The sequence below is a fragment of the Rhineura floridana genome, chromosome 7 (genome assembly GCF_030035675.1).
Source record: "Rhineura floridana isolate rRhiFlo1 chromosome 7, rRhiFlo1.hap2, whole genome shotgun sequence".
Classification (NCBI taxonomy): Eukaryota; Metazoa; Chordata; class Lepidosauria; order Squamata; family Rhineuridae; genus Rhineura; species Rhineura floridana.
This window is the reverse complement of record NC_084486.1, coordinates 34,135,889-34,159,918: the sequence shown is the minus strand read 5'-3', so window position 1 is coordinate 34,159,918 and position 24,030 is coordinate 34,135,889. Positions and strand designations below refer to the sequence as shown.

The window sequence follows — 24,030 nt, the reverse complement described above, 5'->3', positions numbered from 1 at the left end:
GAGATTTGCCAGATTGATCAGTTTTTGACATCTCACTGGGGAGCCATAACTTCTCTCTGCTACGCACTAATTAATAGCTTATCTCTGTTTTTGTTGCAAAAAGCTGTCCTGGATTTGCATTCTAAAGATATACACAGAAGAGGGATTTCTATTCCAGATTTTTATTTTGAAAAATATTATACTGTTTTGAGACTACTCTCTTTTTGGTCTATTTTATTTTGACGAATCTGTTTCTTGACGATTGCCATTAATTGTTTCGATCCTGGGAACTGCATTTTGTTTACTTAACTATTGGAGAGATAAGGCTGTCTGCTCTGTTTATACTGTGATGTCACCAAGTTTGGAGTATTAACCCAATTGTTGCTGAAATAAGAAGTGGTTTTCCTATATTTTTCTTTTAAAATGGCAATTAAGAAAGTGGCTGAAAATCTGGAAATAACTATGTTTCAGAAAATAATGGATGAGATTGAGATAATGAAAATTGAATTGAGTAAAATGAAGCAGGAGATTAAAGATATAAGGGTCCCTGTGAGAGAGGTGACCCTGGAAGGGGTCCCTGTGAGAGAGGAGACCCCGGAGATTGGAACAGGGGTCCCTGTGAGAGAGGAGACCCTGGAGACTGGAATAGGGGTCCCTGTGAGAGAGGAGATCCCGGAGATTGGAACCAACGTGGAACAGGAACAAGATTTGGAGTCTATGGACTTTAGAAATAAAATCTATTGTTTGGAACTCAATGTTATCTCTGAAGAAATGAATGAAGATTCTAGAGATAAAGTTATCAATGGCATGGATAATCTTCTGGACTGGAATGATGTGATGGAGCCCAATATAGAGAAAATCTATGGAATTAACTGCAGCCATGTGACAATGGAAAAACTTTTAAGAGATGACCCAGTGTATTTTGAAAAAAAGAACAGAGATATGATTTTACAGCAGTATTTCAGCAACCTATTCAGAATGGATGGCAAGAAAATATTTGGGATAGAGGTAATTCCCATCAGACTCTTACTATATGACTATGGCTTTGACAGCAAGATTATTATGGAATACTGATAATGGAAGATTGGATATTGAAATTACTGGACTTAACAAGACTACTGAAGATGGAAGATGGAAAATGGAACTAATAGAGATAATAGAACAATGGCTACTGAAATTATTGAACCTAACAGATTCTGATGTGATGGATTAATTGAAATGTTTATTTTGACTATGGTTATGACAATAAGATTATCATAATTAGTAATGAGATGGATTAATCGATATGCTTATCTGGAAAAAAAATTGATAGATATATTTCTTAAAGAATTGAAACCTCTCTTTGACTTTTTGTGGAAAGAATAAAGTAATGTTTATGAGATTTGATGATTAAGTAAGATAACTACTGGAGGAAAGTGATTTTATAATATGACTTAAGAGACAGGATTGTTATATATTATAGACTTATAACTGATTTGATCTTTGACAAATGGGAAGTCAATATTTTACTCTTTATTTTTTATTTTTGTTTTTTCTTTTCTTTTTTTCTTTTTGTTTAACTATTTTTGATTTTGTTTTTTGTCTTTGAATGTTTTATGATTTTGTCTTGTATGTTTTATGAAAATCTGAATAAAAAATTATTGAAAAAAAAAAAGAAAATGGAAGTCTTGTCCGAATGAAGAAAATAAAAAGGAACACAAACTCTGGCAAAAGAAATGCAAGAAGACAATAAGGGATGCTAAAAAAGAATTTGAGGAGCACATTGCTAAGAACATAAAAACCAACAACAAAAAATTCTATAAATACATTCAAAGCAGGAGACCATCTAGGGAGGCGATTGGACCCTTGGATGATAAGGGAGTCAAAGGTGTACTAAAGAACAATAAGGAGATTGCAGAGAAGCTAAATGAATTCTTTGCATCTGTCTTCACAGTGGAAGATATAGGGCAGATCCCTGAACCTGAACTAACATTTGCAGGAAGGGATTCTGAGGAACTGAGAAAAATAGTGGTAACGAGAGAGGAAGTTCTAGGCTTAATGGACAATATAAAAACTGACAAATCACCAGGCCCGGATGGCATCCACCCGAGAGTTCTCAAAGAACTCAGATGTGAAATTGCTGATCTGCTAACTAAAATATGTAACTTGTCCTTCGGGTCCTCCTCCGTGCCTGAGGACTGGAAAGTGGCAAATGTAACACCAATATTCAAAAAGGGATCTAGAGGGGATCCCAGAAATTACAGGCCAGTTAGCTTAACTTCTGTCCCTGGAAAACTGGTAGAAAGTATTATTAAAGCTAGATTAACTAAGCACATAGAAGAACAAGCCTTGCTGAAGCAGAGCCAGCATGGCTTCTGCAAGGCAAAGTCCTGTCTCAGTAACCTATTAGAATTCTTTGAGAGTGTCAACAAGCATATAGATAGAGGTGATCCAGTGGACATAGTGTACTTAGACTTTCAAAAAGCGTTTGACAAGGTACCTCACCAAAGACTTCTGAGGAAGCTTAGCAGTCATGGAATAAGAGGAGAGGTCCTCTTGTGGATAAGGAATTGGTTGAGAAGCAGAAAGCAGAGAGTAGGAATAAACAGACAGTTCTCCCAATGGAGGGCTGTAGAAAGTGGAGTCCCTCAAGGATCGGTATTGGGACCTGTACTTTTCAACTTGTTCATTAATGACCTAGAATTAGGAGTGAGCAGTGAAGTGGCCATGTTTGCTGATGACACTAAATTGTTCAGAGTTGTTAAAACAAAAAGGGATTGCGAAGAGCTCCAAAAAGACCTCTCCAAACTGAGTGAATGGGTGGAAAAATGGCAAATGCAATTCAATATAAACAAGTGTAAAATTATGCATATTGGAGCAAAAAATCTGAATTTCACATATACGCTCATGGGGTCTGAACTGGCGGTGACTGACCAGGAGAGAGACCTCGGGGTTGTAGTGGACAGCACGATGAAAATGTCGACCCAGTGTGCGGCAGCTGTGAAAAAGGCAAATTCCATGCTAGCGATAATTAGGAAAGGTATTGAAAATAAAACAGCCGATATCATAATGCCGTTGTATAAATCTATGGTGCGGCCGCATTTGGAATACTGTGTACAGTTCTGGTCGCCTCATCTCAAAAAGGATATTATAGAGTTGGAAAAGGTTCAGAAGAGGGCAACCAGAATGATTAAGGGAATGGAGCGACTCCCTTACGAGGAAAGGTTGCAGCATTTGGGGCTTTTTAGTTTAGAGAAAAGGTGGGTCAGAGGAGACATGATAGAAGTGTATAAAATTATGCATGGCATTGAGAAAGTGGATAGAGAAAAGTTCTTCTCCCTCTCTCATAACACTAGAACTCGTGGACATTCAAAGAAGCTGAATGCTGGAAGATTCAGGACAGACAAAAGGAAGTACTTCTTTACTCAGCGCATAGTTAAACGATGGAATTTGCTCCCACAAGATGCATTAATGGCCACCAGCTTGGATGGCTTTAAAAGAAGATTAGACAAATTCATGGAGGACAGGGTTATCAATGGCTACTAGCCGTGATGGCTCTGCTCTGCCACCCTAGTCAGAGGCAGCATGCTTCTGAAAACCAGTTGCCGGAAGCCTCAGGAGGGGAGAGTGTTCTTGCACTCGGGTCCTGCTTGCGGGCTTCCCCCAGGCACCTGGTTGGCCACTGTGAGAACAGGATGCTGGACTAGATGGGCCACTGGCCTGATCCAGCAGGCTCTTCTTATGTTCTTAGGTCTTCTGTATCTTTAAAAGTTGTGCAGGGGGAAGGGAGAATTTCACTTTGTGGTCTTTCCCATTAAAGTGTTGCAAGAACACCTGCACTTGGCTGACTTTCTCTTCTCCTGAAGATACAGAATCAGTCTCAGGCCCTGAACCTGGCAATCCTACTGCAGACACACTAGCTCCTTCAAAGGCAGCCAGCCCATTTTCTCTGGCTTTGGTTTAAAATGTGTTTAAAACATGTTTGCCCATGGCTGAACATATCTCCCCTGCTGCTGATCTCAGACCTTTGAGGACTGCCCACAGCAAAGCTGATCACTGTCTTTACCCAACCTACAGCAAAGCATTTTCTTTGGACACACCAGGGCATGGCAATGAGTTGATCTACCAAACAGTTTTGATTTCTGTGTGAAAAGGGGCAATATTTGACTAGCGTCGTATGTCTCTCACTTCAAAAAACATTGCTAGAGATGCACTGAAGCCAGCAGAATCACAAGGGTGTCTCTACCTTTCGTCTCGCCTCCTCCCAACCTACAATATAGGATAGAGGTTGTAAGGTTTAGTGAGATAATGTATGTGAAACACTTGAATGTGCAAGTGTCATTACTTAAAGTGTGTGTTTACTAGACTACAGATTTTAAAGTGACTTGAACTTACTTTAAAAGTCATGGTTTACCCCAAAGAAGAGAATTTTCAGAAGATGCTGACACCTCTTTATTAGAGATTCTTACAGCATAATCCAAACCCAAGATCCTCTGGGATGACAGAGTTTGGATTTGGTGGGTCTTGGACTGTCTCTGCTAAGCTTGGGTTAGCCTGTGTAAGCCCCTCCCCTGGGGCAGAATTTAAGGGAATAGAATTTATGCTGGTTTAAGTCCCCCAGAAGGGGCATTCTGAGGATATGGCGGGGGCAGGACAGGGCAAGGAGAGACTTACAGATATTCCAAACCTCTTTCAGTTCAGTCAGATGCCCTAGTGGCCCACTGGAACTTAGCCGACAAAAAGTTTGGTGTAAGTCGAATTCCTCCTAAATGGAGTTTGGAATAAGGGTAATGTATTTCACTAGAAGCTAAAATGATGAAACAGAGGTTATCGTACTTTGGATACATCATGAGAAGACATGACTCACTAGTAAAGACAAGAATGCCGGGAAAAACAGCAGGGAGTAGAAAAAGAGGAAGGCCAAACAAGAGATGGATTGATTCCATAAAGGAAGCCACAGACCTGAACTTACAAGATCTGAGCAGGATGGTTAATGATAGATGCTATTGGGGGTTGCTGATTCATAGGGTCGCCATAAGTTGAAATTGACTTGAAGGAACATAACAACAACAACAAAAGCTGGCATAAATCAAGCCAGCTTTCTATAGTAAGGATTGCCCTGTTAGTCCCTTTATAGAATTATAATTTCCGTGAATGTTAGAGAAGGGCTCCTTGGTGGGGAGGTCTGGAACTGACCTCAGTGTGTGAATGTGCAGGAAATGGTAAGTTAAGGCTGCAATCCTATATACACTTACCTGGGAGTGAGCTATGTTGGTGGCACTTACTTTTGAGTAGACACACATTGGATTGTGCTGTTACTAAAATTATTTTATTTAATTCATAAAGTAATAAGTGCCGGTAGCAGAGAAGTAATATTATATTGCAAAAATATTGGCTGCTGGGCTGTTTTGAATGCATCTTTTCCTAGATATTTTTTTCAGAAGAGCCCATATAATTAAGAGGGACATTTTTTACTTCCTTTGAGTTAACTGCCTTGGCAATTATTTCTTTTATAATATCTAAGCTTTATAAGAGAAGGGCCGTAGCTCAACGGTAAAGAATTTGCCTTGCTTGCGGAAGGCCCCAGGTTCAATCCCTGCCATCTCCATATAGGACTGGGAATGTCCCGTCTAAAACTCAGTCAGTGCAGACAATATGACACTAGATGGACGAATGATTGGATTCAGTATACAGCTTCTTCCTATGCTCCTATTTAAAGCCTGTATTCAGAGTAGTTACCAGAACCATCAAGGGAGCACGATGGCTACCCATGAGAATTCCTAGGGTATGGCTGTCTAATGGCTCCAGTCAGATGCTCAGAGTATTCATCATATTTCCTGTGATGAGTAATTAAGCAAGGAAAAGATCTATGAACCACAGCATGCTTTGTACTCTCCTACAGAGTACAAAATGAAGGGACAATGGGGGAAGCTTTGGATGGGGGCCCATATGTACTTGTTCTCCTGCGTGCCGCCTGCCTACCTGCCTGCCTTCTGATCCGGTCTGCCATATAAAAACTGCAGTATTTACTCCACTTTAAACATTTCTTCCTCCAACATTGCCAGTATCAGTATCATTATATTTGACAAGGAAAAATCTGATGTCAATAAAAATCACTTAGTCATTTTCACATTAGCAAAGCATAAGAGCAGACTAGTCAGTTCACCTATGCTATGCTAGTTCCTTATGTACTGCCTACCAATCATAGCCACCATCCCAGGAATTTGGAACGGGCTGCTGCTGCTTCACCAAAAAATCTGTAGTGCCAAGAGGGCTAGGACAGAGGGCCCAGGAGAACTGCCTGCCTGCCTACCAGTTGTTTCTTTCCCACTTGCTGCGGGCTTCAGGATGTGTGTCTCTGTGTGTGTGTGTGCTGTTGTTACTGCTGCTACCGCTGTGTGTGCCAAACAGAAACTGAAGTATTGGCTCAGCAAAACTTTAAACATTTCCTCCCCCAACATTGTAACTATCAGTATCAATATCACAAACACTATTCAACAAGGAAAAATTCGGTGTCAGTTAAAGTAGCAAAAACTTGCAGCACACAAGATAGGTCCACGTGATAACAAATCTGAGGATTATAGAGAGACATCCGGTGCCAAATTTGCAATTAGCAAAATCCTCGTCCATCCCGATGGGGGCCCATATGTATTTGCTCTCTTACAGCCCGAGGTTGAGGGGCATGGCTCCTAACATTTTGTTTTAATTTGAATTAGAAAGTGTCATGGCTTTTGAAGCACGATTCATGTTGATGGAAAGAAACTGACAGCCACTAGATGTATTGGTTCGGATCCTGAGTTGTCCTTCCACAAAATGGGCATCAGTAAAAATTGCCTTCCCTCTTTTGCCAGAATGAACACCCTGTCAACAGAATTCTGCTTACAGGAACTTAGGATCCAAGCCACTGATGCTAGAAATAGCTTGCAAGTTGGCAAACCTTTCTGCTGGCCTTTTGGGCACCACCTACCTTGGGTATAGGGATTCCAACAATTTTGCAAGTGAAGGTAGCAGGATACCCTTCCAAGACACGGAAATGCTTGAGTCTCTTATCGAAGATTGGGGCAATGCACTTGCCTGTAGGGATCTCATCATGTTGGATTTCATCATCTGATTCATCTACTGGGGTTCGTTCAAGGCGAAACTCTATTTCATTCATTAACCTCTGCTCAAAGTTGGAAATTTTATATTCCTGCAATATAACCCAGCAAAGGGGCATAATTAATTAATTAATTAATTGCAACATGTGTATCACAGCAGATATTTTAACATGATTTCCTCCATCTTCACACAGTAGTATCAAGCAGCAGAATCTTTCCAAAAGAAGCCTGTCCATCCAGACATTACTTCACTCTGTGATTTTATCAAAGGTGAGATTAGATGGGTTTTGGATTTATCCATTCTGCGTTTGCATCCTTCTCCTGCTCTTTCCACAGGGAACTGAGGGTGTCTCCAGACAGTCACTATTTTGTGGAGAGATTCAATAAAATATCAGAAAATTTGGTTTGCACAATTAAAGTGAAGTAAAGCGCTCTGTCATCCTACAGCAACAAACCCACTAAAAAAACCCAACAGATTTCTTTGCTATTAGGAAAGTGACTGCACTGGATGCCCTCAAAAGTGAGGGAGGAACAAATGATTAACAGGAAGATGTGTGAACACCCCACAATCAAATCAAGATAAATGCTCATTGTTGCGTAACTGCTCCACAAACAAATTAGAAAATGCTCATTAATTCAATAAAATTAATGCTTTTGCTTACAGCAAAGTGTTTCTATTAGCCACACCTGAAGGAGCAACAGGTTGATCTGCTGATCAGTTATGAAATCTGTCTGAAATGAATTTAAAAAAAACACACTCGAGTTTATCCCACCAGGTTTTACAGTAAAAAGGGCCAGGATTTGACTAGCACCATGTGCCTCTGTTTTCAGAAAAGGGAGGTGGAAATGCACTGGAACCAGCAGAAGAGTAAGTGTGTCTCTATCCATAGTTTAATCTCCATGTAAGCAAATCAGGATGAATGTTCACTAAACAGGCCATCTGGAGGAGCTCTGAGTTATTCTGAAGCTTGCTCCTGATTTAAAATACAAGCTAAAATACAAGATGGTTAGAAATAATATCCGAATAGGCCTGCTGCCTCAGTCCTACACGAAAGGAAGCAGCAGGTATGTTTTCTCTTTTACTTGTTTTTGGGTCTTTCTGTTTAAAAGAAGGGCAGGGGGCAGATTATGGGCACTTGGCAAGATGCAAATTGGATGTTTCATCTGGAGGATTCAAGGAAGAGAACGCACCTCCTCCAGCCACCTCCCACTTCAGAAACAGTGGTCTCAAATCAAATATAATTAAAAGTAATTAAATACATGAGGAAAAAAAGCAGTGGAAATTAGCGTATCCTGCTGCAACACATAGCACCCTGCATAGCTTTCAATGGAACTTTGGTGTCCGTGTTGCACAGAAGGGGGCCTTTTAAGAACTGGGAATTTTTCCCCAGGCACTTTGGAAAATCCCACCATAAAATATTAAAGATGCTGATTACAATGCACCAAAAAACCCCAAAAGCAACAAAACCACAATAACACACATACACACAAAACCCTAAAACAGACAATCCCCGTATACCCAGAACAGAACAGTTGTCTGAACATTTTCTATTACTGCTAAAAACATGTTCATTTATTATTTATGCCTTAATTTCATTCACTTTGATGGGGGAGAACAGGGAATGCCACTGAAGAAACCAATAGCAAATGAGTTGAGCTTTTTCAGGTTTACTTATGTTGAGGGCTACCTTTTAGCTTCACTCCAAAAATTGTACTACTGAAATATGAACTACTACGTGCAATGATCCAGCCAAAATTATGCATGCTGAAGCCCCACGGAAGTCAGCTGGACCAGTTTATAGCTGAAGAAGCCCAACTCATGGGATTCTTCACCTTCAAAAAAGGGGGGGGGAATTGCACAAGAATGGTTAACTGCATGTGCGGGCTTCTGTCAGGAGCACCAAACATTAATGCGATGAAGACAGGCAGGTTGAGCATCTTAAGTGGCAGCTTATCACCCAACTAGGCATAATGCGGAAGATCTTAATCACAGCTCTTCCCTTTTTAAAAAATAATTAGCAGATGCAGTGGTCCCCAGGTTTGATCAAGACTGTGGCACTTAAAAGCTCACCCCCAATGCTATTTGCCTAATGAGGGGAAAACATGCAGCCACTAGTATGATACTTTTCCATGTGGTAATGAACAGTTTAAAATGTGTTATTGTGCAATTTGGTTAGAGATGAAAGAACCAAACATGCCCTTTGATTGCTCCCTTCCTAGGAAAGTCTTGAGTGATGTACAGCCATTATGTCATCAATGAACAACCTTATGCAGCTGAATCTGTTGTAAAATTGGCATCTCAAGCTACAAATAACTTAAACAGAGCTGTTAAGGGGTACTGTAAAGACATCTCTTTTTGCCCAGGCCCTTAAGATTTGAGCCTGTTATCACTGAATTCCTGTTTTTATCTATTGTTATAATACTTTTTATTGGTTTGTATGCTGTATTTCTGTTTTTACGGTACAATTTAATTGCTTTTATGTTGTACTTTGGTATATGGCTTAGAGATTTTTAAACAATATTAAGTGGTTTAGAAATGCTTTTAAATAAAAATAAATATTCATTGTTATTAATGCTGTCCTAATTTTGTTTTAATATTTAATAATGACAAAAATGTATGGATAGCAATCTTTCTTGCATTTTTTAGTGTCTTTTCCTCCTTGCATGGAATCAAATATTTGTTTTTGGAATCTGAAGGTTTGGTCCTTACACAGAGTATAAAAAGAATGGTGTTCTCAAGGCCTTCTAACAGTGAAAGACATAACCACCAAGCCATGAGTCTACCACTAGATGGGGATCATGTCACCTTCAGTTAGTATTATTAGGTGAGCTATGCTTCCTGGTTTTCCACCAGCTGGCAGGCAAAACCTATTCTTATAAAATTTCACCTTGTTTAGCTTTCTCCTTCATGCCTCAGCAAACTGCTATACAAAATAGGGCAAATTGCTATCTCATTTGCTTCTGACGGTTGTTACAAAATACCTTTAAAAAAGAGAAAAGCTTCTGATATTTGCAAACTGAACGAATGTATTCCATGATAGCAATTTCTGGCTTCCCAAAATCTCAGACATTATGCTCATTGCCTTGTGATCTAAGCCCCCAAAGAGGTTAAAACTAATGTCAGTCGAGTAGTGCTGGACCTCAGAAACCCAGTGACCGTATCCTCAGCTCAGCCCACAGTGCCAATTCACTCTTGATATAGTTAACTTGATTACAAGTACTTAAGAGTAGGGCAAACTGACTGTGCAACAGCACATGGGTGTAAATGTGGGGGTCCTCTTGCATTATGCACAGAAGGAGTTGATAGTCTTTCCTCAATCATCGATTTGCCTCTATTGCAGAGAAACCCAGGCATTTAAAATGCACATATGTGCACTATGTATATTTTGCCATTTAAACAGACACTTTTTTGTACTACGTTGAAACTATAAAAGCATGAACTGATGTAAGGGGGCAAGGCACTGTTTCTTTGACTCAATTCTCCAGCTGTAAACTGGGAATAATAGGGACTCTTAATGCTGGATTAATAAAATGTGGAAATATGGGATTGTCTAAATAAGCAAAGAACAACTAACACATAACACATTAAGCTAATAATGTAGAAGTGCCCTCTAGAGTTTGGAGCTTCTTTCCTCTATATTTTACAGAGCATTGTTGTCTTGGAGTGCAGCCTTCTTGTTCTTAACAATTTTGCTGTCTTAGCACTAATTGTCAAAAATGATCATTGAATTGTTTTCTGTAAGAAAAGCACACACGCACATGCCCTGCCAGTTCCAATTGTGTAAATGGTTGAATTTCAGGTGCTCAAATTCTAGTCACCAGATTTACATATGGGACATTGATGGGTGGGTTAGCAGGGTTGTACCTTGGATACATCCTGAGCTGTAAAGTTGAAGACTGGGGTATCATTGCTTGGTCCCTGAAGCCTGCGAGCCAGATTTTCATCACAGGTTGTTCTCTGGTAGAGGGATTAGGAAAATGTTGTTATGTTTTTTATGGGCATAATTTTAATAAAGTGTAGAACAGGCAACACCAGGGAGTTTCAGAGGTGAAACATAACGTAGGGGTTGATTAATCACCTAGCACTGCAATGTGTACACTATTTCAAATGATTAAGATAGCATAGAATATTTTTGCAAATTGCAGGGAGCGGTTTAACTCCCAGTGATGTGAACGGGAAAGTCCCCACTGGTTAAAATAAGGTGCTGAATTGCAAATTCTGAGGTGACCCCCCCCCGCAAAAAAAACTGCAGTTCCTTCTCACCACTTGGTGGTGGTGAGGGACTGAGGGACCTTCCCCCCTCCCCTGCTCTATAAATTGTGAAACAAACAACATTTAGAGCAGAGACAGGGAACCTGTAGCTCTCCAGATGTTGATGAGCTACAACTCTCATCATCCCATTGGCTATTGTGGTTGGGGCTGATGGGAACTGAAGTCCAGCAACATCTGGAAGGCCACAGGTTCCCCATCCCTGGTTTACAGTGTTCTCTGGCAATGGGGGGAAGGGCATAGGAAGGCTGTAACGGCCCTGCAGGCTGACCTTCCTTTGTATTTAGAAGGAGATATCTAATTCAAACCAATAAAACATGGCTTTTTAAAGCTCCCCTTTTTCTTTTGGCTATTTTGTACTAACTTTGAAGAAGATGATATTGTAGCATGGATTTAAACCATAACATTGGACCCTTCTTCTGACCTATCCTTTTTTATGCTAGCAAAGTGATTGTATTCACACAATGGGCAATGCCATTTAATTGTTAATACTTATTATTAATTACATTATAGTAACTATTCCCATGCTCAGTAGGAAGGAGGCTCCTCAGTGTTAATTTCTATCAAATGCTTTGGCGTATGCAGAAGCACGCATATCCTGAACTTGACACTGAAGGGTTGAAAGTGTCAGTCCTACATGCAATGTCATATTTGTGGAACACAACCTGCTGCCGCGTGTCTTCATTTCAGGCCAACATAAATAAATATGCCAAACACAAGACTCAGTTTCCAAAGGGGTAGCTGTATTGGTCAAAGAGTCTTGTGGCACCTTAAAACACATTTATTGTGGCACAAGCTCTTGTGGACTACAATCTGTTGAACTGGCCTCCAATTCATGAAAGCTTGTGCCATAATACATTTGTTAGTCTTCAAAAACTGGGATTAGGAACCTTTTTCAGTCTCAGGGCTGCATCAGGGCCAGAGGCAAAAAAGGGTGGAGCAATGGAGGTAACTCTCACCTTTGTACAGTAGGCTACATCCCAGCCATGCAAAAGCCAGAGATTTACACACATGCCCACCAACCATCCTCCCTCCCTCCAAGCAAGAGCCTTGATCGCAGCCCAATGACATATTGCAGCCAGGCAAAAGTACTTGAGATGTCCATGGAGCAGGAGCAATGAGGGATGTGGCATAGCCTAGGAAGAGTCCTGGGGGCTAGATAAAGAGGGTTAGAGGGTCTCATTCAGCCTGCGGGCCTGAGATTCCCCACCCCTGCTTTTAAGTTTCACAAGCTCAAGTGTCTCATTAATATTAAGTTTATTTTATTTTTAAAACAGAAGTGGGACCTGCAACAAAATTTTGCAGTGTTGAGCTCTCCAGTTCAGTATGTCTGCCAGTCAGTCATGCCTACTTCTAGAATACTCCATTCCATTCCCGCTCTGCTCCCCGTTTTCTGCCTCACCCCCAACAGACACTCACCATTCTGTGGCCCTTGTGCACCCTCAGTCCTCACTGAACTGTTTTGGGATTTCTTTTGCCCCCTTATTTATTTATTTATTTATTTATTTATATACCGCTCCATAGCCGAAGCTTTCTGGGTGGTTTACAGCAATTAAAAACAAAAACAATTTTAGGAGGTTCCCCCCCCCAAGATTATTTTTTCTGCTTCTGTAAACCTCGAGGTTTCCCTACCCTCTTACTTCTCAGTAGCTCTGCTTTGGCTATATAGCTAATATAACTCAGCACATGAGTTTGCTATTAGCACGTACATTTGTTTCTGTGTAAAAAAAAGTTTGGTCAGGCAGACATGTACTATTTCATTTTGTGAGTCACCCTCTCCAGTCAGTTTTGCAAAATCCCAGGGGGTCCTGAAGGGTTGAGACCCACTGCTTTACCAAATAAAAAGAGGCCAATTTTTGCATTAGGCCACATACTAGGTAAAGCCTGACCTAGGCTGTACCTAAACACTTGTGCACTTATTTGTCCCTACCTCCAGCTATGGCCATACATTTGCAGCCTTTTCTTCATTCTTGTGAAATTTGTGCACAAACTGGCACCTTTCAGACTTTTTAAAAAACGATCCAAACAGCTAAGTAGAAACACAGGAAAAGAAGCAGATGTGTCTTTGCATAAAATAAAATAAAATGTTTTAAAGACATTTAGGCAGCACCCAAACTGAACTCACGCTTTATTCTTCACATGCTATTAAAATGAGAGGGGTAAAAAAATGGAGGAGGGGTATTTATTTATTGTTAATATTGGTATACTGTAAACCAGCAAGGCAGTGTGCAACAGATCAAAAGAAAAAAACCCAACGCCAACATCATTTTAAAAAACATCAACCTTCTTTGAAACCAATGGCACAGCATCATTAGACGTGTCACAAGCAGCAACACTATTAACAAAATTAAGAGGCCAAATTAAAAAGATATGTGCTTTCTAGAAACAGCGGAGTGGAAGGAAGCTGGGGAAAATAAACCTAGAGAGGAATCAGAGCACAGAACGTGCAGGAGGAGAAATCACTCGCAGGCCTGCCCAAGAGCGCTCCAGCTGAGACATCACTCGGGGGATTCATGTGGGATGAAGGCATTGCATTACACCTGCTCCTTTCTTGTAGATCATGCAGCCTCCACCACCCCGCCCCACCTCAGGAAGACAGGTGGGAATTGCGGCAGGACACATGACACGGTGTGAGCAGCGCAAGCCAATGTTGGCAAGAAGAGCAGCGAAATGTCTGGGAAAGGTCAGCACAATAAATTAAGCTGATGATTCTGAAGTGCTACAGAAGTCTGCTCTCTTCCTGAACTCCACATTCAGTTTTGACAAACTATTAAGTAAACCAGATCTATCACTGATATTGATATAGACAGACGAATTGTGGGGGGTTTGTGTGTGTAAATTAAGCGGTTTTGAAAAACTGCTAATAAATAATAAACTTTGAGTTGTATCCAGTTCTAGTCGTACTCAAAGTAGACCCATTGAAGTTAATAGATATAACTAGCTAACAAGTTCATTAACTTCAATGTGTCTACTCTGAGTAGGGCTTAGCTGAATAAAACCCTTTTTTTGCTCCCCAGGGCTGGCAGGAGAATTTGGCGAGGTGGGGCATTTGCTGTGACATCAAGATCTGCAAAGGGGCCAACTGCCCAAAGAATGTTGCCACTCACACGTCTCGTGAAGCATCCAAAAAGGACCCGAGGCAGCATGGCAGCAAGTTCCACCTCTTCCAGGTTCAGGATGGGTACCTAATCTGATGCATCCCCCCCCAAAAAAATCCTATACCCCAACTCCAAGGGGTCAACTATTGAAGATATCGGAAAACAAAAGATGAAGAGATGGAAAGAATGAAGAGAATATGTTGGATGAAACAATAATGAAATAAATGGCAATAATAATTAGTCTATTAATTAGTAATATGGTAATTAAAGAGGGATAAAATCTAACATTTCAGACTGCACAATCCTATACATGTTAACTCTAAACTCCTGCTGGGAGTAAGAGCACGATATATATCAAATAATAAAATAAATAAATAAATAAATCCCTAGGTGTTCAGCGGGGCTTACTCCCAGGTAAACATGCATAGGGTTGCAGCCTCAAAGTTCTTAGCTATCCATTCAGTCACAGAATGTATAAACAGCTCATGCTATCATTACCAGGTAGGTCTGTGATCACAGAGTGACTGTTGCTTCTATGGGAGTTATTATGCCGTTAACATAAAAGATTGGATGGCATTTCACAGCAGCCTTCTAAGCAATTTATCTCACTACTTCATCAAGTACAAACTTTAGCACCTATGATTCATCTGCAAAGAGCCGTCATGTGCCTGTGATTTACCAGAAGTGGTTTGGCATTAGTGAAAATGCCCTGAGAGCAGTCAAGAAACCATGCCATGGCAGTTATTGCCTGTGGGTAGTCTGCCACCATACAGGTGATTTTGTACATACAGAGATTAGGTCAGGGGTGGAGAGAGTTGATTAATGGGCATTGCATGACAGCCACAGCTAAATTGATATGGGGAGCTCCAAGCAAAGCTGGCAAAGAGGGAAAATAACTCCTGTATCATTATGAGTATACTCCCATGTGCTATTTCACATTTATATGCCAAGCAATGTACAGGAACGAGGTCAGGGTTTAATTGGGCTCCGAGTCATCCCACTTGGCTCTTGAGCCTGTTTTCAACAACATGGCTCAAATGTGGGTCAAGCAAAACAATAATTAAAAATAGAATATATTTTCATGTGTGTGTAATTCCTTGCAGGTTCTTATGGGCCAAAAACGAAATGAATTTGCAAAGATTCCATGAATAACTTGTGAACTTTTTTTTCATAAAGAAAACATAACATTAAATATAACACAGTTTTATATGGTTCTCAGCTTCCAAATACTTAAAAGATCCTTGTCCATGTGTCCTTTCTTTTTTTTGGCAAAATATATTTGCAATCAACTGAAAAGTTCTTTTTTTAATCTTCAGGAGATGAAGCACTGTATCCTGCTGCTCCGAGCCACTGCAGCTTCAGCTAGGCCCGGAAAGTTCACAGATTCAGCAAGGCCCTTAAGGAGTTAAAGACCAACTAAATAATAGGTTCCCTAGCAGCCACACCCAGGACTAGGGTTGCCAGGTTCAGGGCCTGAGACTGATCCTGTATCTTTAGGAGAAGAGAAAGTCAGCCAAGTGCAGGTGTTCTTGCAACACTGTAATGGGAAAAACCACAAGGTGGAATTCTCCCTTCCTCCTGCCCAACTTTTAAAGATACAGAAGACCTCTTGGTTGCCCTCCAAGAGGTTTTCTGTATCTTTAAAAGTTGGGCAGGGGGAAGGGAGTATTCCACCTCATGGTTTTTCCCATTACAGTGTTGCAAGAACACCTGCAGTTGGCTGACTTTCTTTTCTCCTAAAGATACAGGATCAATCTTAGGCCCTGAACCTGGCAACCCTACAGACCAACTTTTCTGCTCCACACTTTCTTCTTCAAACAGGTTTTTTCTGCTATGAAACCCCACCAACCAGACTGAACCAACTAAAACAAGATTGTGAGGGTTACATGTGCAGCAGAGAACCTTTCCTTCACCACGGAGCAATCACAAATGTTTACTGACCTTCCAACTGCCCCTTTTCAGCCAGGTCTATTATGTTATTCAAAGCTCTGCCTTGAGGAAAACCCCATCCTCCAAACATAATAATTTTTAGAAATCAAACTATTTTTACTTCTCCACAGACTTCTTTCCTCCTTTCTGCCTCCCCCCGTCTATAGGCATCGTAAAATTATTATCAAGCATTATAAATATTTTATAAATGATTATAAAGATAGCTGTTGCTTTGACAGCCATTAGTTATGGTGATGACAAAACTGTAATTTTAACATAACCTATAATTATATGATCTGAGGTAAGGTTAGCCAATGTGGTACACTACAGATGTTGTAAAGACTCCAACTCACATCAGCCCCAGCCACTAGCCTGGAAAGAGGGGAACTGTAGTCAAATGACATTGGGAGGGCACCAGGTTGGCTACCCCTGATCAGAGGGAAACAAAAATAGGTACTCTTTCAAAAGACAAAAGACAAAGCTGCTCTTTCAAATGCATTTGCTGTTATTTCCCTCTGATCTTTCCTCTAGAAGTCTTTAATGTTACACAAAAATTAGAAAAGATTTTATATTCATGCAGTATCTTCTTGATAGTCTCTGTTAAAGATTTTAAAGAATGATCACTATGATCGCTCAAGAAAGCTCATCTTTGATCTGAGAAGGGGGTCAAAGCACTATATAAGAAACTGAAGCTCTGTCCTCTGATCACTCAGTCCTTCTTCCTTTCTGAGAGTCACTAGGCATTGCACACATACTTTCAAGCCAAATTTCATTTCCTTAAGGATCAGAAATTTAATTTTTTAAATCAACAAAACCTTGGAATTCTCAGGACATTAAATCCTGCACAGTACCAATTTTTACACTTGCATGATAGGACTGAAGAATACACACAAGTCTAGCCACCCCCTACACTTCTACTGCTAGATCTCTTACAGCATGACGCTGTCCAAAACTGAGGAACATGTTCTCCATTTATAATACATTCATCCTTATGACCTTTCTAAAACTCTACCTTCCTGCTAGCATGAAATAAAACATATGGATAAAAGAAACATAACCCTGAAGGCAGCCCTGTAGCCTAAGTGGGGCAAATGGTTGCATCGCCTCCCCTAGAGACGTGCTTCTCTCCTTCACCAGCTAGGGTTTTTTTGGGTGGGGGAGAGTTTCCAAGCTTCTTTCTCTCTCCCCATCATGGGTCACCAACAAGCCTATAGGTAGCAGGGGCCCAAATGCAGGCGTCCGCCCATGGAGCTGTGCTTCACCCCTCCCCCAGGATTTTTTGGGAAATAGTCTTATTTTAAATTTGTGACATGACAGACAATGACAACTCCCATTTGCTTTAAGAACAGGAGCAACTGAAGAATAAGACCCTCTGAAAAATTCAGTGAGTAAGGCAGGGTGAATGCACAAGAAAAGCCTCATCTGGAAGATCTCCCTAAAGTCTGATCACTCAGGACTGTCACTGACCGAAGGTGAATTTTTCATAATAACAATCACCCCATAATTATTTAAGTGGTCCTGAAAAAACCAGCCTGCATAATAACATGACCCTGGAAGAGTTAATATTAGAAAGTTATATTATATGCTAGAAGTAGACTCCACCCGTTAGTCTTTCCTCTGCTCCCTTTTCAGTTTCAGTTGTGTTCTCTACCCAGCCAGCAATAAAGAAGCATGTTTCTTTGCCAGCAGTAAGAAGCAATAATTTGTTTATTCTGCAGTTAATTATGATGAGTAGAATAGGACTGAGTACTTATGGATAAAGGGTGAAACAAACAGCTAACTTAAAGTGCTTATGGATAAAGGGTGAAACAAACAGCTAACTTAAAGTGATCTGAAAAAATATCTACCCTAAGTTACTCTTTACTCTTTTAAAGCACTCACTATACTCACAGTCATAGTGGCTATCTTTCTGGTTTTTCTTGAATACTTGACAACAAAGGAAGAAAAGAGCCCTAGAGGAATAGAAATACTGCTGTGGACACTACAGTTAGCTAGCTGGTTGGCCACTTAAGCTATAACTCAGGCCTAATTTCTAATTTTCCCAATGTGTTCAGCTCAGCATGAGACCTTTTCAGGATTTCTGGGTAGAAAAATCAACCCAGCAACCAGTAAAAAAATATCCAATGGCTTTCCACAATTAGTTAGTCCTTTATATAGCAACCAGTTAAAATATTTTCCCTTCATTGTCCAACAGGAAAGAAAATCTAAAGGCCAGGAACAAGACTAGAAGGAGGGACCCTCAAGGAGGAGTTAACACTCCCCCCCCAAAATATTTATTTTCTCTATGCCCTTCCCTAAACCTGTAGTATGGTCAAGTTCGTTTTTCGGGTTGAATCTAAAACTGAGATACCTAATGCATCATCAAAGCCAAACTCAGGAGCTCACTGTCATTACCAAAGTAGTTCACTTCATGAAGACAGAACACAGCAACAGACCACAGGTGAAAGAGGACTGTAGGGATAGACAAAGTCAAGCATTTGAGTCTGGTATTCCTGAGGATCTCTCAAAAAAGATTGAGACTCATTCTCATTGAATTCAACAAGGAAGCTATGCCTATTGTTTTCAGCTACTCAGCCACTCTCCCTTAATGCTTGATTATGATTGCACTGTAGTATGCTCTTACTCTGTTTCTAAACCTGATTTTCTTGCATTGGTGTTGCTGTAATACAAGATCAAAACAGAATTTTTGAGAAAGCAAGCTCTACACTAATGTTTAACTTCTACGTTATACCATAAACTGTTTTGTTTGTTTTACACCTTTTGGTATCCTCTTGTTCACTATATCCTTAACATCCTTTTTTCTTATGAAACAAAAATATTCCAATCAGTTCATTCCTGGTGTTCATACTAAATTTTCCATTAATTTGACCTGTATAATGCCCATTTTGTAAGTGAACACACTCTCTGCATGGAAGAAGACTGAAGGGGAAGGGCACTGCCTTTCCCTTCCCCCATCCTGGCTCTCACATCCTCTCCACCACTGGGGGGTATGTGGATTGGCTGGCACTATGCACCTCCCCCTCCCCAAAATGCTCCACCTAGGTATGTGGCTGCCCCACCTAACAAGGAAGGCTGGCTACGGGGCTGCTTGAAGGGATGTGTAACCTCCAGCCCACAGGCCAAACATGGCCTACCAGGGGGTCCAGGTTTGCCCAAGAGGCCATTTTCCCCAAACAATGGGTGGTTGTCAACTGATATGTGGGAGAGAAGAATTCAATCCTGCTGGGATCTGCTTTGCCAGGACATCCCTGCAGCCAGCAGGACAGAATCCTCATCAGCTGGCTTATGCGTAAGCAGGTTTGAGAAACCCCTGGGCAAATTGCCCTCCAAGCTTCCCCGCAAAAACACCACTCAGATGGCCCTTTCCTTACTCCCCTGTCAGCTTACTCGGCAATAGCAGGCAGAAGCAGTGGTGGTGGGACTGGTGATGAGAAGAGGAGTGTTGGGTGAAGCAGCTACAGCAACCCTTCCCATCTTCATTTCCCCAGAATGCCTCTGGGCCCCAGCGTAGTAGCCCAGAAGAATTCTCCACACATTAACATGGAGGAGTCTGCAGACTTGCCTGGTCTTTCTCTTCACTGTGCTGGGCTTAGCACTGCCACCCTAAAAATGTTTTTTCAGACATTTTAAGAAAACAAAAAAGGATGCTGGCAAGCAGCATCAGCTGTGGTGGTCTCCCTGGTGCCCAGCATTTGCCCCACCATGCCAGGTGCTGGTGCTGGGCTTGCATATACATACAAGAGTTTTGTAAGTCTCATCAGCAGTCCTGCTGACAGTGATTAATGCCCTGATCCTAAATATTTATGCCCATGTACGTGCTTGTAATGCTAGTAAAATGTCACACAAACCCTGACATCCTGCCGGGTTGTGTGACTTTTTGCTGGCACAGCATGTTGGTGTGCCCCCCCCATCTTAAGCACTTACATGTTGTGAAGCAAGGCGTAGGCTGAAGATCTAAGAACAGATGTTTTAACAGTAGCCGGTGCTCTTACCTGCTGGCCATGTAGAAATACTTCATCCTGCAGCCTTTTCTCCAGGTCCTTGAGAACAGCAGCTTTGTGATCTCTAATTGAATCTTCTGTTGATTGCTGCAAAGACCTAAGATTTTTCTTCGTCATTCCCTGGCTTCCCCTACAAAACAAATCTTCTGTTAAAATACTGCTTTAGTATTCCATTAATCCATATATTGTTTGGACAAAAATGCAACAACAACAAAAACAGAAGTCCTGATCCATCTAGGGGCCATACATGGCCCAATGTAGGCTTCAGTATGCATATCCCTGGCTGGATGGGGGATCACACATGCAAATATGCACTGTGTGCACAGGATCCCATAGCTTGATCCAGTATGTGACTGAGTGCATCTAGCTCTGTAAAATAAGATGCAATGACACTGATCAGCTATTCGGGAGGGGGACTGGATGATTTTACTTAGCCTCTGTGCTCTCCCTCCACACCAAACAGTTGGTCAATGCATGTGTAGTTTATTTAACAGGGCTGGGTGGCGTAACCCTTGCTGATGCACACACACTTTGTCAAACCAGAGTGTTGGTCAACAATTTTGAATAGATTAAGGCTGCAGTCGTATGCATATTTGCTTGAACTTAAGTTCCATTGATACTGAAATACTGAAACTATTAACAATATCCTACTTTTCAAATCAACACTCCTGGAGATCCTATATACTTCTATTAAAAATGAATTTGCAAAAGCTAAAATGCAGCTAAAGTGAAGTAAAATGCAAGTAAAACTCATTGCAATAGTTGGGGCTGGAGTTTACAAAGGCTGACATCAGCCTGGGGAGATCCCTGTCCTCCAAAAAGCAGCATAGCTAATGCAAGAGATTACGTTGATAAAAAGGTGCTCTAGAGACCACTGAACAACCTGCTTTTCAAAAAGCAAGGGAGGGTCTAGAAAAAGAGTAGGACTAATAAGCTGCTTTGGTGGGATAACAACCATCTCATCAATTACAATCTTTATAAATTAATATCAATATTTAACCCCATCAGGGCACAAAGATTTCATACTAGTAGCATCCCCTCCAACTTGTATGGATTCCGTGTTAGTCATTCATTTGATCATAGCTTTATTTGATCACTGGAAGACAGAAATGGCAGCAACTAGAAGTTTAGTTAACAAAGTACAGGGAATATTGATAACACCAAACTCTGAAACTCTGAATGATCTGTCCCAACAGGTTCATACAGATATTAAATAGCAACAGTGAAGGTACCGAGTGCTGCAGAACAGCATATGCCATCTCTCATGGGGCTGATCTTGCTTCTCAAAAGCCATTCTCTGTGTTTGATTGGACAAAAAGGAATAAACCTCTTGGAAAGTCAAGGTACCTCAACCTAATGTTCCAAATGACCCAAGAGAACAGTGATAGTCACAGCATCAAAAGCAACTGAGAGTCCCAACAAGACCAGCAAGGAAATATTTCCTCTGTCAGTCTCTTTGGGGCTTACTTCTAGGTAATAGTGCATAAGACTGCAGCCAGAGTGTGTTGAAAAGACATTAAAAAGCCAATTTTAAAAGCTGACAACAAAAAAAACCCAGTAGATTTCAGAGAACAAAGAAAGAGCATACAGAGGCCCACCTCTTTACACAGAAATGTGCCCAGAGTAATGGGATAATCAATAGAAAGCACTAAGTGGAATTCACAACTCCAAAGAAAGCACATAGGGGTGTGATAAAATGAACAAGGGTGTATGGTTAAAAGATCATCCACTTCCATAAGACACCATATGCTTTCTGTTTTGGTACAATTCTTTTGAACAAATAACCTTAAAAAAACTTTGTTACCTGTGATACTGTACATAGCTTCCCAGAGAGCTCTTTCCTTCAAGGTACCATTTCTCCTCCCCTCTCAAGAGCTCACGAATGTATCCTAACAATGTAGACTAAGTTGTTAACCGTGTTCAAACCTTATCCCACAATTATTATTTGATAGATGCTTTCTGTGGACAAACCCTTGCCTGTTCTTTCACAGGCTGATTTGAACACGCAGTGTTTGCATCACTTACGCAGCTGGTGCACTTTTGGGTAGACCCATGGCATTCGTTGGGGGTGTAGAAGGAAGAGAAGGAAGAACAGAGCTAAGGAAGGCTACCGGGTTCTGAATCCGACCAGTTGGAGAGAGAGGAGTAAGAGGCACATGTTGGGGCTGGAACTGATTCATGCTAGATACAGAAAGCAACAGTGGTGGCAACACAGGTTCTTTGGGACTTGTAAGAGGCTGCTCAGTTTGGTTTGTCCTGCCTGCTGGAGACCTTGTCTGGCCTGGTGGGGGAGATCCTAAGAAGTTCTCCTTGTTGGTTGCTCTGTGGGCTCCTTGAGGTATGTTGCTGAACGAAGGCATGGGGGAGCTGGAAGAGGAGGTGACTGCTGGGATGGTGTCCTGAGATGCCAAGAACTGTTTAGGCCGGGTGTAGGTGAATGTCTGTATTGGGGGACCCTTGTACTGCTTGTACGTAGCTGATGAAGGTTGGTGCTGCTGCTGGTTAGGCTGGTAAGAGTTCAGTGTGCCAATATTGAATGACTGCTCTCGTGGAGGTGGTGGAGATGGTTGCTGTTGCTCAAGCAGGACCTGGTTGTGTAGCTGTTTTAACTGGGTGGGATCCCTGTGCACAAAAATAAAAAATGGATGAAATCCATATTAGATCCCAGAAGAAAACCATTCAACAGGTTGCAGGCACTGCTTTTGAAAGCAAATGAAGGTTATGAATTTCCAATTAGATTTCAACTCCTTCCTAGCACAAGTCAGAACTGGGCCAAGGGACTGTCATGGCTCTGAGCTAGAGGTACTCAGATGCAAACTCCTCAAACAGTAGTAGCTCTGAGGAAGAGACAGTGCCACCCCTTGGGACTTCCCAAAATAAGTCTGCCAGTAACAGATTCTGCATTCCATTCCCTGATCCCCAGAAAGGTGTCTTTGCCAGACTCTGATGAATGGATCCTCAGAGGATCAGGAAAGTCCTGAAGTACATCCCCCAAATAAGTCCCAACAATTCAAAACCCTGCTGTCTAGAAGAAGAAGTCAACATCTAAATAAGAAGGCACTGGCCACTTAATTGGCTAAATGCAGCATTCAGATGGCATGGCTTCAGTACTGACACTCTAGATCAGACTATATAGTATAATGTTCTGGCAGTTGCTCCAGGGCAGTGCTGAGACAACATACCCTTTTGGTTCAGCTGCAGGATTGCTGTCTGTGGTCCTGAACTTTAGTCACTGGACACTGAGCTACCAGTTATGTCCTTGTCCAGGGCCCTGGTTATGCCCCAAGTCTGTTCCAGAATGCCAGACGTGCCTTTCTCCATCTTGCTTGTGCCATGTCCTCCTCTGACTGACAGACTTCATGATGGTTTAGGGCAGGGACCACAATCTTTGTTAATGACAGGTTTGCACTTGGATACATAACGTGGTTAAGGAGGTGAGAGCTTAACCACGATTCCTGATTCAGATGACATGCTAAGCCAAACCTTGACTTAACTGCCACACCACACTGAGCTACAAATACCTAGGAGGAGAAAAGAGGGTGTGAGCTCATGTCTGAGAGCCAGCACATTTGTCCAGTCCCAGTAAGCTATGGTTTGGTTTACTGTGATGTGCATACCAGGCCATAGTACATTAAGATTTGCAAAAAGTAATACTTGCATTTCTGCATGAAGTAAGA

The 24,030-nt window shown here is 41.3% G+C and overlaps 1 protein-coding gene across 3 annotated transcripts in view; it reads right to left on the bottom strand.

Annotated features, from left to right (window-relative positions):
* The window catches only part of MYPN (myopalladin), a 125,669-nt gene that overhangs the window by 18,420 nt on the left and 83,219 nt on the right, over positions 1-24,030 (bottom strand). For 2 of the 3 annotated variants that reach the window (XM_061635163.1, XM_061635166.1), the window contains 4 exons: positions 22,379-22,975; positions 20,345-20,483; positions 10,921-11,013; positions 6,926-7,147 (listed from right to left, as the gene is read on the bottom strand). In XM_061635163.1, the coding sequence (XP_061491147.1) occupies positions 6,926-7,147; positions 10,921-11,013; positions 20,345-20,483; positions 22,379-22,975 (1,051 nt within the window). The remainder of the gene's footprint in view (positions 1-6,925; positions 7,148-10,920; positions 11,014-20,344; positions 20,484-22,378; positions 22,976-24,030) is intronic. The other variant, XM_061635164.1, reaches the window with a different exon arrangement.